General features: G+C 52.8%; 1 protein-coding gene across 1 annotated transcript; it reads right to left on the minus strand.

Moving 5' to 3' along the window:
* Positions 1 to 850: 850 nt before the first annotated feature.
* On the minus strand, positions 851 to 14,430 carry LOC136050931 (uncharacterized). Its single transcript, XM_065740139.1, has 10 exons — positions 14,262 to 14,430; positions 4,547 to 4,783; positions 4,022 to 4,264; positions 2,768 to 3,058; positions 2,587 to 2,684; positions 2,276 to 2,468; positions 1,679 to 1,703; positions 1,269 to 1,315; positions 1,066 to 1,137; positions 851 to 918 (listed from the first exon to the last, which is right to left on the minus strand). Exons 1-10 carry the CDS (start codon positions 14,428 to 14,430, stop codon positions 851 to 853), a joined length of 1,443 nt encoding a protein of 480 aa, XP_065596211.1.
* Between the last annotated feature and the right edge of the window lie 18 nt (positions 14,431 to 14,448).

Raw genomic sequence — 14,448 nt, forward strand, 5'->3', positions numbered from 1 at the left:
ACCACATCAGTCCAGGTGATCTGTGGCATTCCCAGAGAAGCCCAGACTTAGTCACATAGGTGGCTGGCAGCTCTCTGTCTGGCACTTTCTGTTGCTTATACCCAGCAGAAGTACAAGGACCAGGAGACAGCCTCAAACACATATCTTCATGGCCATGCTGCCTGCACAAGATTAGAGTTTTTTCCTCTCTCCCCAAAACTTAGCACGTACATCTCTGCAATGGCCTGCACACAGTGCAAGACCCAGCATAACCAGCTGTGTCATTTAGTGGCATTCACACAGTAGGAGATCAGGGCAGTACCTTATCACTGTGCTGAGGGCACAGGGCTTCTTGGGGTGCTTCCTCAGAACTGCTGGGGCTGCACAAGCCTCAAATACCTCCCCCCACCACCAGTGAAGGACAGAGAGTGTTTTCACACATGTAACGGGTAATAATCACAACCATGTGGATGCAGTAAGGAGCAGCCCCATGAAAACCAAAACAATTTATTGGCTCTTCAGACACAGCAGCACAGCTGCAAAGACAGCACACTTGGGCTGAACTCCAGCTGCATTCTGGGGCTCAGTGGGTACAGAGACACAAAGTGGAGAAGTGCTGGGAAGCCTTGTGTCAGGTGCTGGAGAACACTTGACCAGCAAAAACAGCTCATGCCAGGCCTTGGGCTACTCCTCTTCACACAGCATGCAGGAGCTTACTGAAGACATGGGTGGGAGCAATAACACAGCACAAGATACATGCAGTTCTGCTTCCAGCTCTGCAGGACCAAGACTCAAGAAGAGCCAATGGGAAGTGCCATCACCACTGAGCCAGGGATGTTATCCCCATCTTTTCCACTCCTACACTGCTCAGTCAGTCTCCTGAGGACTCCAGGACAGGCAGGGGCAGGGTTGCTGGCTCTCTGTCCTGGCCACCTGTACCTACAGACACCAACAGCACATAGTCAGAGGTTGCTGTGAGCCCTGACCGATACGGGGAGTTCTCACAGCTCTAGCACAGGCTGGGGCACTGGGCACTGCCTGTCCCTGGTGTCCCAGGGAACACAGCCGCAACATCCCACCTCCTACCTGCCTCTTCCTCTGACAGAGATCTCCCTTTAATCTCACAGTAAATATCTGAGTTTTCATATGGCTGCAGCTCTGCAGGGACAGAAAGAGCAGGAGGGTGTGTGGTAAGAGGGGGGCAGACTCAGACAGCAGCTCAGGGACTGACCTCCCCTCCCACCACCTGCCACTCCAGCCCCACAGCCATCCCTGTGCTGGGGCCCTACCTGTGTAATGGTCCTCCTCGGCTTTGATGGGCACAGTTTTCTTTCTCCTGGAAGGCAAAGGGACAGTCTAAGTTTGGGGATATACTGACTTCCCCCAAGGCCTTGCTGAACCCAGTGGCAGTGGAAGAAGCTGTTCATGCTTTTCTCTCCCCAGCTGGCAGGCATTGCCCATCAGCACCCCCAGGCACAGCAGCACTTGTAGAGGTGATCACAGGGGGTGGGGTCTCCCATCATACACAATCTCTGCCCCAGACCCAAGGGTGATGTTCAGAAGACCTCTACAGCCAGCAGCATCCCTGTCGCTTGAAAAGAGTTGGAGCAGAGCAGGAAGCATGCTCTGTTACCAGCCACCCCATCAGCACAGCAAGGCCTGAGGCAGCACAGCAGCTCCAAGTCCCAAGATTACTCACCTGGACAGCACGAACCACACGATCACTGCAGAGAGAGTGACCATCACTGAGAGCACAACCACCACTGTGACCGCTGTCCATGGCCAGGAGCCCAGAAACTGCCCTGAAACTAACACACAGCCAGCAGTGGGTGTCACAGCTTGGGGTGAGTGCCCAGGCCTTGGCATCAAGTGTATGTGTGAGTGCAGGTGTGTCTGTATTTGCAGGATCCATGGCTCTGCAGTGACAGGAAACAAGTCACAAGGCTGAGAGAGATGGGGTTGTTCAGCCTGGAGAAGGCTCCGAGGAGACCTTATAGTGACCTTCCAGTACCTGAAGGGGCCTACAGGAAAGCTGGAGAGGAGCTTTTCACAACAGCAGGTAGCAACAGAATGAGGGGAAACGGCTTTAAACCAGAAGAGAGTAGACTAGATATTTAGACTGGGTTTTAGGAAGAGATTGTATGTTCCAGTGGTGAGACACTGGAACAGGTTGCCCAGCAAGGTTATGGATGACCCCTTCCTGGAAGCATTCAAAGCTAGGCTGGATGGGGCTGGATGGCACATCACATGTGCCCCATAACAACACCAGGCAGGCCCATGGCACAGAGGCCATTACCTGAGATGTAGGCTTGGAACTCCAGGCTGGATGCATCCCCTGCGCCAGCTGCCGTCAGGCCCTGGACTGTCACCAGGTACTTGCTGCCTGGGCTCTGGGGAGGTGGTGTGTACTGGGTGACAGAGTGGTTCACTGTCACCTGCTGGAAGTTCAGGAAGGTGCCATCATGCGCTCTCCTGGCTGTGAAGTTCAGCTAGAGGAATGAGAAGAGCTGAGGGGAGCAGCACCAGACTCCTGCTTCAGCCCATGGCAGCTCCGCATAGAGCGGCTGCTGTTCTGTTGTCTGGGTGCAGAAGGCTCTGCCCTGGTACCTGGTACCCAATGATCTCCCCTCGGCAGGAGGGCAGTGCCTTCCACCTGAGAGTCCCAGTGCTGGTATCCAGCTGCAGCTGCTCCGGCTTCTGTGGTACTGGAAGCACAGGAAGATGGGGTCACACATAGAAATTCTGGGTTGAAGAGCAAACTTTATATTACATATAAAGGGGCAATTACCCATTGCCTTTGTCCTAAGGTGTTGTGTGAAGAGGATCGTGCTCGGAGGCACTGAGATAGTGATGCTATAAACAGTGAAGGGCTGCAGGGGAGGACATGTGAATGTTCCCTTCTGACCATGTAGAATCTCCTGTTCTGTGATCTTCTCAACCTTGCAGGGAGGAGAGGAAGGTCCTGCCAGCCGGCACGTGGCCTGCATGTGCTGGCAGGCCTCAGGGAAGCTGCAGGTCCAGTTCAGTTTGATGCTGGTGCTGGAAACCTCCAGGGTTCCAGGGTCAACTTGGAAGACCTCTGTGAAAAAAGCATTGCAGGAAATTCATTTTGCTCCCCTCTATTCCCAGCCTGCAGCAGATCTCTGTTACGCCCACCTTCACCGGCATGTCCCCAGAACTGTGTGGCCAGTGCTGTTCTGCCTTCTCCCACACTGTACTTGGGCACTAACTGCACATTTCTTGTGCCCTGGACCACTCTCGGGTCACAGTGTTGCAGTGACTCAGGCCTGGGGGTGGGAATGGCAAGAATAAGTGTTTGTGATCCCTCTGCTGTCAACACCGTGGGGCTAGCAACTGATCTGGTAACTGCTAAGAGGATAGACACAGTCTTGGGCTGCATTAGCAGCTCTTTTCTCTGTGGTGAACACCCACAGCATTCCCTGACCACCCAGAGCACAGGGCATTGAGGCTATACACTGCATGTGGGACCACTTCTCTTGCAGGGGTGAGAAGACTGAGAATGGCAGCTTTACTCACCCACACAGATCATGTTCCTTTCTACAGGCTGCCAGCGTCCTCTGCCGTTCTTCACATGCCAGATGCTCTGTGAAGCTGTGGAGCCTTGACTAGGGTTTTGTTTCATGCAGGAAACCTCTGTGTGGGACAACCAGTACCCAACTGGGCATGTCAAAATCACTGTCTCATTGAGGTCGTAGGACCCCTGATCTGGGACAAAGAGAATCTTGGGGTCCCACTGGGGCTTCTGACATTTTCCTGTACCAATGAGATGGAAAAGTGTTAGCAGAACAGAAGCTGTCTGTGCAGGACATGGCAGGGGACAGGGAGGATATTCCCTGCCCTGGTACAGCACAGTGGTGAGGGATGAAGCTTCCAGGCATAATATGGATCAGCCCTTTAGCAGCACCTCCCACTTCCCCAGCATGCAGAGAACCTGAAGCCTCTTGTGCTCACACAGCCTGAACTCCCCCGGTCAGGAAGGCCAGCATGGGGCTTCCAGGAGAGCTCCTGGTGCCTCTCTTACCCACACATGTCACACTAGACCGAATGTGGGTCCAGGCACCACTGCTGTCCCTTCCCAGCCATAATTTCCTGTGTTCATGTTTTCCGTGTCTGATAGTCTGCTCTTCTCTTAAACATCTGACATGGGTGTAGGATGGCTGGAAACCTTCAGGGCAGCTCAGCATCACTTCTTCATTCTTCCTGTACACTTCCAGGTCTGGTACCAGACGGAGTCCTGCACCCCACCGGGGCCTTTGGCACGTTTCTGGCAGAGGTGAAAGGGGTTTTGGTTAGGGTGGCAGGTGGTGAGGTGGAGCAGTGAGCTGTCCATGGGCACAATAGCCCAGAAATTGGAGGAAGCGGGGACACATCCCTCCAGTGCTTTCAGTGACAGCCACGTCCACCAGCAAGTGATGAGGGCAGAGCCATACAGCTCCTCAGGCTCCTGGCACTGTCTCCCTGCTCAGCTCCTTCAGAGGGAGAGGCAACATCCATGCATGCGTCCATCATGCCCTCCCTTCCCTCACTCACGCAGGTCCTCACTCACCCACACATCCCATGTACTCGGCTGCTGATTGCCAGAAGCCTGTGCTGTTCTTCATATACCAGATGATGTGAGGAACTTTGAGGCCATGGCACGGGCTTGTTTTCACACAAGTGATCTCTGTGGCAGAAGACCAGTACCCATTAGGGCACATCAGCATCACACTTGTATTGATGTCATAGAATTTCTGGTCTGGGATAAAGCGAATCTTGGGATCCCACTGTGGCTTCATGCATTTCTCTGCACCAAAAACATGAGAAGGTGTTCACGGAAGAGATGCTTCCCATGCAAGGGGGTGCAGGGGACAGAGACAAGGGGAAGAGCTTTGTGCCACCTCTCACTGAACCCATGAAAGCACTGCTCTGGGACACTGGCAGTGAGGAGGCAGATTTTAGCACAGTAAGAACAGGTTTCTGGCATGTCTGCAGCTCCAAGGACATCCCCAGCAGGGCTGTGTCCTGCAGGTGTTTGGAGCCCATCTGTTTGCCCAGAGTTCCCCTGCAGAACAGGCACGATACAAGGACCTGGTTGGAGCCTGTGAATCAGGTCCAGGAGAAAGGCCAGAAAGGGTGACACTGTAGTGATCACTGCTCCCCCGCACATTTTTCCAGGTTGTCTGAGTCCCAAAAGTATTAAGATGAACAGAACTGTTGTGCTGGACAGGAAAGTTGAGGTTGAGATAATTGGGCTTATTTAGCTTGCAGGAGAGGAAGCTTAGGGCAGGATGAGCAGCAAGCAAGAGGAACCAGAACCCTTACACAGATTCCCTTTCACCTCTGCAAACTTGCAGGCATGCCCTATTGGGTCTCATTTTCATAGAACCAGAGGTTATCCTAAGCCTAAAAGGACCCATATGGATCATCCAATTCAAGTCAGTGACAGCAGTGTCCAAACACTCCTTGAGCTCTGGCAGATCAGGGCTGTGCCCACTGCCCTGGGGAGCCTACTTCATGCTCACTGTGCAGCACCTCTTCTCAACCTCCCTTCTCTTGTAGCAGGTTTTGTACTGTCATTTCAGTCCCATGTCCTACAGTGCACTGCAAAGGACAGTGGTCACCACCCTATTCTTTGGAGCCACGTATGCTGCCCAGATAGGAAACTTTATCCATCTGCCCATTGCTAAAAGGGCAGCACTTCCTTCCAGATACCAGAGATGGGCAACATGACTCACGACCCACAGGACAACTTGGCAAGCCACTTCTGCTCCCATTTCTCTGCAAAGATAACAGCTCACACCTCAGGCTCCCTTAGTCCTGCTGCAAAGAGCAGCTACCCCAGGGTACCACAAAGGCCAAGCAAAGGCCGTCTCCATACAAAGAGCCAAGCAGAGAACTGGGAGGTGCCCCCACCCTTCCTGCTGTGCCAAGGCATTCCCAGCACACTGAGGCTCACTGTCCTCCATTCCTTAATGCAGATTCAGCCTGACACAACTCAAAGATGCTTGAGTGCCTCAGGACTGGTGGACACCATCTTTAGCCCTCTCCAACACACTACCACCAGCCAAAGGAGGGAGAGATGAAGGACCAGACTGCAGGGAGAGGAGCAGCAAAAGCTTCTTTTGAAGAGAGAGGAGCAACCAGCACTTACCTTCTTCCCTTTCTCCTTCCTCATTTTCTCCTGAAACTGCTCCTGCTCCTGCAGACTCTCTCTGTTCCCCCAGCTGAGGGATGAGGACCAGCAGGAAAGCCAGCACCAGCACTTGTAGGGCCATACTGCAGCCAAGACCACAGCCTAAGCCCCGCTCAGTGCTCCTGGGAAAAGGTATCGGCACTGGAGGGAGAGGTGCAAACACAGAAATGAAACAACCACCAAAGGAAATCATACGTGGAGTGAGGAGCTTCCTCTTTGGGCAGTCAGCACCCACAGATCTGCTCTATGCATGCCTGCACACACTGAGGCACCTCCAAAGACTCCTCAGAGCCACTCCTCTGCCTCAAGGAGAACACGAGTGGGAAAACACTGCCTGGGGATGGAGACAGAGGAGAAAAGGGGGAAACAGCAGGCAGGAGGTGCTGCAGCATACAGGCAGGTTCTTGCCTGCAGCTGGTGGGAAGGGAGGAGGAAAAAGCTGCAGAGGCCAGCAGGAATGGATCCACCTCACCGCCCCCCCATCCCCACTTCTATCCCCAACCTAATCCATATCACCATCCTCAACCCTATCCCTATCCCCTGTCTTCATCCTCAATCCCATTCGCACTCCCCTACACTGTGTGAAGGGATATGGAGGGGTTGGGAAGGAGAAGGGAAGTTGAGTCTGAGAAAAGAAGGGGTGGGGAAAAGCAATTTAAACTTTTCTTTGATAACATTTTGTATCACTGCACATAAATTTGGGCAGACAATTCCCAGAGTTTTCCCAGTTTTGTCCAGAGCAGTGTTTGGTCAGTGTCTTTATGAAATCATAGGAACATTAAGTTAGAAAAGACCTGTGAGATCATTTCTGCATGTCGTTATCAAAACTTCTCTAATCTGGAGTATTTTTCATATATACAACCTGGCTCTAGAGACAACAGGGAGTATTTGAACCTTATGGGAATAAGTGAAAGTGTATTTAGAGCAGAAGCTGTGGAACAGCATGAGAATGGAAAGCTGAGAACCAAGGACACTTCCAGATGAAAAGGAAAACAATTTCAAATAAGCTGTGTTATGGCAGACCCTAATTGGAGGAAGAGTGCATGGCTTGAAACGACTCATGGAGCAGACCTTCAGCAGATAGTCTGCAGAACTACTACGATATCACAGTCAAAAGTTACCTCCTCTGAGATGTGTTTTGCAGAACTGTTAACTGCCAGGAGTGTCTTTAGAGTTGTTTTTTCTCGAGGCTCTCTGCCAACGATTGTGTGCTATTTTCTGTACACCCTTGTTTTAAATGCTATAAGAATAAGGCTGTCCGGGTAATAAACGAAGCATGGTTTAACCATATTGGTGTATGTCATGACTCTGGCCGTTTTCTCCGATGACAGAACCTTGTGTGATGGATTATGTGATGGATTCCCAGAGAGATTGTGGAGTCTCCTTCTCTGGAGATGTTCAAGACCCATCTGGACTCCTACCTGTGCAACACTGTCTAGAGAGCCTGCTTTGGCAGTGGGATTGGACTAGATGATCTCTAGTAGTCCATTCCAACCCCTACAATTCTGTGATTCTGTGATTGGGTGAATCCAATAGTTGCCTAACACTACCAAGTCTTCCACTACACCATGTCTCTAAGTACTGCATCCACCCACCACTTAAATACCCTATACCCTAATACTCCTTCCATGAAAAAGCTCTTCCTGACCCCTAAATCTAAACTTCTACCTCCTTCTCCTGAGACGTGTGGAAGAGTACATGGGAAGAACCTGGCTGTAGTCTGAGGTCATCCCACCGCTCTCATCTTAAAACTAGGCCTTCACAACTGTTTGTTAGAGCTAACATGATACTAAGGGTGAAAATATGTTCACTTTTCCCCGCTGTCTAAGTCAGTAGGAGGAACTGTGTACCACTTTTGCTATGAAGTCTCTCTACTTACTGCCTTGGCCAAATCCATCTGCCACAATCCTGTTGTTAAGTCCCAACTGTGGACCTTTCATACCCGCTGAGCTCTTGAACCCACCTCATGCAGCTTGTCTGCCATCTCCATCAGAAGTTCCCTGCTCTGTCCCCCATTTCCTCCATGCTTTATAAAATGTGAAGCACCTCAAGATGGACCGTGCATGCACTACTGGGGTAATAGAATCTTTCTAAAGCTGTGTAGAGAATGTTGTTCTTGGCCACTTCAAGCAGGGCCTCTCTATATGTTAGGAAATTAATCTTCTTTTTTTTTTTTTTATTTTATTTGTTTTCTCAGTGTCTAACAGAGAATAGAAAAGATGCTGAAATGCTGCACTAAAGGCCACAGCACTTGATCGCATGCCTGGCTCCTACACAGCATAGCACTACAGCTGCTAGTTCAACAGATGATGCCTCATTTCAGTGGGATCCCCAACGCAGAATCTGAATCAGTGAAGGTTTCCAGGAGACTGTCAAGTCAGACAGCAGATCACGAATCCCTGTTCAGTATGGCAAGACTTATGGAGTTCCATCTCCATGAGAACACCCACTGGGCTTCACAGGCATGTGACATCTGGGCTGTTTGTGCTCTACATACACTGTTTTAGCCCTTGGAACAGGACTACCTCATAAAGTCATCTCAACACACTGTAGATAATTTCTAATGCTGTTTTCCTGTGTAACGTTCAGAGAATGCATGTTTTTGCCAATAAGAAAGCTACCCAGCTACACAATCTCCCCTGAAGAGGGCTGAGGCCCCCGAGGCTGCAGGTTTGGCCATCATATATGTAATTGATGAGCTGTTTCCCAATGGTTCCATTAGTGATCACTCGAAAACCAGTGAACTAATCACACTCAGGTCTTTGGGCTGAAAAGGGAAAAACCCAAACCACCTGCAATTCACAAGCAGTTCTACTTCTGATAGGGAAGAACACTGAGGGCATGGTGTGACACCATGTGACCTAGGGTCTGGCACTTTTGGAGTCCAGATGCTCTTCTTTCAGAGGCTGAAAATGCCTGTAGAATCCCAAGAGGTCTCTAACATTGATCCACCAACCTTTCCAAGCACTTTGCAGTGTCACCAGCAGAACAAAGCCCATCACTCTGCTAGCCTGTACCACCACAGTGGAGCTGACATCAGGGACAGTCATGACTTCTTTCACGTGTATGGAGCTGTGAGCATGGAAGCTCACCAAGTTGATGACAGACCCCAGATGTCCCAGACTCCTGAAGAGCAGTGGAAAAGGAAGAAGGTGACACAGCACAGGAGTGCAGTGGGTTCCCTGCAGAGTGGTCACCATGGGCTGCCACAGACTGCAGCTCGGGCAGTGACTCCCTCTTGTGGCACTGCCCACCCAAGTCTGTCACCACTGCCCTCAAATGCAGCCCTGCTCCCCTTCGTTGCAGACTGCAGTCCACTCCCACATAGCCAAGCACTTGTTGAATACTCAGAAAGGTATTTCCAGCGCATCTAATTGCAGAGAAGCAGCAGGCAGCTGGGAAACAGGGCGGAGTGAGGCTAGAGGGACATGGGCTGCTGCGTTTTGGTTTGGAGAAGATGTGCTCATCAGTGGGGTTTGCAGTTCAGACCTCCAAGCAGTTCCACATCTGGTCCAGCCCTTCCTGCTGCCCTCCCCAGGGCTGCCTTCAGCACGTCCCACCCTGCTTCTTGGACAGAGAACCTGGCTAAGCACAGGAAGTAGGAATTTCAAGTGATGTTTCAGCTTCCCCTGAACCCTGCTTCCTGATGGTGCCATTTTCAGGACACCCCTGCTCCAAGACCAATATTTCTCACCTCTTTCTGTCACTCTTCTTTGCACCCATCTGCCCACTGGCAGTGGTAGCATATTGTATCCAGAGTGTCACTTGCTGCTGAGGCAGAGCAACTCTCTATCTTCTACGCAAGTCCTTCACTCTGCACCTCCTTTGTTGCACAAATCTCTACAATGCTTCTCCCAAAATGCTCCACCCAGCTCCACATGCTGGCTCCACACATCACAGCTCTCCTCCACAAGCAGCTGATGGGGTGTGTGAGTGTGATGCAGTGGTGAGTCTCTCCTTCCATATGTAGTCTGAAATAAAGGGCTTGTCATTTCCCCTTTTCAGCTCTCAGCCTGCAAAGCATCCAGCAGAAAGCAAATCCTGAGGAACTGCCTATGCCACCCAGGGTAGATGGGAACAGAGAAGTGCCCAAAATATCATGAGCCCGGAAGGAACCAGATGAATAGGGAAGAAAAAGCCAAGCAGCTGTTTTTCCAGTGAGCTGGAGCCAGTGGTCTGGCAGAGGGGGGAAGGTGGCACAGATTGGTTGTACCGTGAGCAGGGCTTCTGTGGGCTGCACAGCCCTTTGTCTGGCATGGTCCTGCTCCAACTGTACTTTGGAGGGGGGTAGTTACCTCACCTCATCATGCTATGACTTTCCTTTCCACATTGTTTGAGAGGGTGGGGAAGAAGAGAGAAGGGCACCATGTTCTGGCAGGTTGGTGATAGTGGTGGGTATGGCACAGTGCCCAGGGAGCAGCTGCTCTTGATTGTATAAACATGTGCATGAAGCCATGTGAGCTTCCAGCCTGGGATCCATTCAAGGGGAAGAACCTGAGCAGATCTCAGACCCTTGCAAGGGGAAGGAAGGGGGATGTTGCCTTGCCTCTGGCCATGCAGGAGGTCACATCTCCAGATGGAACAAGGAGGTATCAGTCATCCCTTGGAGAGCTTGAAGAGGTAGTACCAGTGATGGTCCTTCATGAGTGCTCAGGACAACCACACAGGTGCTCTGGAATATCCCACAGACATTCTGTGCCCAGGACGCACTGTGAACCATGGCGTGACCTGCACCCCAGATGCTGGACAGCAGTGACACACTTGGCTCACCACCAGGCCCTCCTGGCTGTTGCAACCCCAGGAGACCAGTTCATCCAGCAGCAGAGCCACCAGGACAAGGGCATGAAAGGGAGCAGTGACCAGCTGTGACACAGGTGGATGGAAAGTAGGCCGCTGTCATTGAGGTTATTAATGTGTTGTGGTGGAAGGCAGGTGCTGCCTGGAAACAGGGCTCGAGTGTGCAGGCACAGCAGGATCCAAGCCCACCTCTGTGCTGGAGACACCAGTTCAAGGTGGCATTGCCCCTATTGCAGTGTTCTGCTGCTGCTAGACTGGGGCACTGTCCTGGTACACAGTTACTTTTCCCTCTTCCCATGTAGTCTGGATCAGCCCATGGCAAATGGTGGGGCTATGTTCCCACCCCTGGGGCAGTCAATTCAAGGTGTATTGGAAGCCCCTCTAAGGACAAGCAAGCTGCAGCCTGCACTCTGCTGCAAAAAGGATTGAGAAAAACACATTAGCGATGTCAACTGGGACATAACACTGGGCTGCCTCGGACTCCTGTTGATACTCTATCTGGGAGACTGTGCATTAAAAACTGAAGCAACAGTGTTCCTGGAAGAACCCCCTTTCTTGATTGTTTTCCCTTGCTGTTCATGTACTCGTGCCTGTAGGGTTGAGGTGGGTTTTCCATCTCACTTCCTCTTATCCTCTCCGTGGTCACCCAGGTAAAACCACAGGGTGGCATGTGGTGTGTACCAACTATATCCTCTCTTGAGCTGAAAAATGCTTATCTCTGGTAGCTGAGAGGCTGCTCCATGCAGGTGAGGAAGAAGATACATTCCCTTTGAGTCGCTGGACCTTAGTGCTGCTTTTCCACATCCTGAAATGCACTCTGAAAGGAGTGGTAATGCACTGGCACAGGCTGCCCATGGATGTGAGGGAGTCACTGTTCCTGGAGGTGTCCAAGAACTGAGGGACGTGGTCAATGGGAATGGTGGGGGAATATGGGAATATTCTTTTGTGAATATATATATTTACACATATGTACATATCTTTACTATTATTTCTCTTTCTTTTCTCTTAGTTTCTATTTTGTGTCTTTTCTGGATAAAAGATCAGAGCTCCCAGGGCAATAATGATGCTCAGCCTGATGCACTGTTTGCTTCCCCGTTTCCACCAGATCTGGGATGGGCAAGGAAGCCAGGGCAAGGCTGAAGATGTTGGTTTGTTCCTGCAGGGTCTCTGGGTGGGCTGTGCAGGTGTGTTTGTGAAGGGTCTGTGGTGGACACTGTGCTGAGCTATGCATGGCCTCACTGTCCTGCAGCTGTGCAGATCAAACAACAGCAACAAACCACAGGTGGAGGCTCTTCCCCAAAGCCACTGAGCCTCCCAGCCCTGCTGCTCTGGGCAGCTCTGATGTGGTCCTGCTCTGCCCACTGCCTTTGGCATCCCTGCTCATGGCTCACGTCTGCAGAACATGAGTACTTCAGGGACACTGAGCTGTGGCACGGTGAATTACTAACAGCCCAGTGAAGGGCAGAAGATGGAGCAAAGCTGGCACAGCCTCTTGGGATGAGCATGGAGCTGCAAGTTGCCCACAGCCAAGGAGCAGCTCTGTTACCTGGGAGCACGGCAGGTACTATGAGATGGGCAGCAGAGGAGCAGAGGGAGGGATGCTGGAGGTGGTGGTTCATCCACTCCATGAGCAGCACAAGGCAACTAGCTCCTGGTGACCTCTCCTGCTGGATTGCTGCGAGGATGCAGCTGGGCTTGTGTACATGCATGTCACCTTGTGGTGGGTCACAAACAGGTGGTGCACAGCTGTAGCTGCCACCTACTCAGCCCCATGGTGTGGTATTGCTCCTCCTAGCAAGGGCAAGTTGGGGTGCACACTGAAGTCAGTGCTCACCATTAAGGGATGGGGATGGGATGTGGATGCCGCCTCCACAAATGCCACACCACCAGTATGCAGCATCAACAGGAGGTGATCGGAGGGGGAGAGCAAACGCTGCCAGGTGCCGTGCTGACTCCGCTCCTAGAACATTAACAGCACGACAAATATTTGCAGGCAGCCCCGCTAATCTGGCCCTGCAGCTGGCATGCCAGGGAAAACCGAGCAGCGCCGTGCCTGCAAAGCAGGGACAGCAGCCCTAAGCAGCTGGACGCAGGCTGCTGCAGCTCGCAGAGCGTGCTGGGTGCGGGGCGTTCAGGGCCCTGCGCACACCGAGGGACACGCAGCACGCTGGGAAATGTAGTCCTGCTGCGTCACCTATGCTGCGTGCTGCTGGGCACGACCCTGCTGAGCACAGACCGCTGGGGCTGGCACCGTCTCCCCTGTCCTCTGGGCTCTGTGCACTGAGCTTGTCCTCAGTGGGTTGTGACAGTCCCTGCTTTCCTTCATCAGGGCTCGACGGGCTCGATTTGGAGTTTGCTCAGCCCAGCCACACTGCTGGGCTTGCTGGCACCACGGGAGGGCTGGTGGCACTGGGGACCTTCATGGCTGTGCTAGGCAGGAGCAGAGCAGGGTGGAAATAGTGCAGCACAGCTACCAGCGCTGATGAGCGAAGGGACCGAAAATCCTGCAGCAGCAATTTCCACAGTCAGGGGTGTCTCCAGGGCTTTCATTTATCCGTTACAGCTTAATTGGATGTAAACTCAGCCACTTGTAAGCAGCGGGAGCCTAAAACATGCTGTAGTCCTGAGCTTCACTCTGCACGATGCCTCACCACCATCTCTGCCTCGACCCTGCTGGGGCTGCTGCTCACGTGCAGTCAATGCAAAGGCCAAGGCAAGGCTTGTTTGGATCCCTGCTCCATGGAGCTGCAGTTTTTCCTCTGGGCACCACAGAATAGCTGGAGATGCCAGGGTAGAAGTGTGGCAAATGCTGAGAAGCAAGGCCTGGGATGCCCAGGAGCATGTCCCGCTGCATGGTGGTTCAGCACCCATCGCCCCATCAGGTGGGGGCACCAGGCTGGCGTAGCGCTGCCACGGAAAGGGACAGCCCAAACCCTGAGACATGGCTGGAGACAACCTGTGCTGCTGCTTTTCTCAGCGAGGACAGCAGTTAGATTGTTGCAGGGCATGAGGATGCAACACAGGGAGCCCCAAGGAGGAAGGACGGACAGATCAGCAAGGAGCAGGATGGAGGGGGGAAATGGGGGGACGGAGAAAGGGAGAAAAGAGAAGAAGAGGGCACCCTGTCACCAAGACGCCGCTCTTCCACAGCCCCAGAGAAACCACCCAGGCAGGGAGCGGCAGGTCCACAGCACGCATCTGGGCTGGGACAGCCGTGAGCAGAACACAGAGCCTCGGCGGAGCCCACGTGTCGAGCGGCTGGACGGGCAGCGACATCGGACCCCTCACATACCCGCACCCCGCACCCCGCGGGAGCGGTCCCCGTGCCGAGAGGCGGTGGCTGTCAAGGAGTTAAGGGCTGTCCCCGCCTCGGCTCCGCCCCGCCGGTGCCTGCGCTCGGGGCGGCGGAGGCGCAGCGCCGGGCCGGGCGGGGGTCGGGGCTGCGGGCTCCGCGGGGCCATGAACGCCGCGCTCCCCGC

This window comes from Cyrtonyx montezumae, unplaced genomic scaffold (assembly GCF_038088225.1).
Source record: "Cyrtonyx montezumae isolate F1298 unplaced genomic scaffold, pur_monq_1.0 scaffold_25, whole genome shotgun sequence".
NCBI classification, from domain to species: domain Eukaryota; kingdom Metazoa; phylum Chordata; class Aves; order Galliformes; family Odontophoridae; genus Cyrtonyx; species Cyrtonyx montezumae.

Coding starts and splice junctions, on each gene's coding strand:
- LOC136050931 (XM_065740139.1), bottom strand. CDS start 14,430: ATGGCCCCGCGGAGCCCGCAGCCCCGACCCCCGCCCGGCCCGGCGCTG. Junction 4,784..14,261: donor CCGCGGGGTGCGGGGTGCGG/GTATGTGAGGGG, acceptor TTTTTGGTGCAG/AGAAATGCATGAAGCCACAG. Junction 2,685..2,767: donor CCTTAGGACAAAGGCAATGG/GTAATTGCCCCT, acceptor CTGTGCTTCCAG/TACCACAGAAGCCGGAGCAG.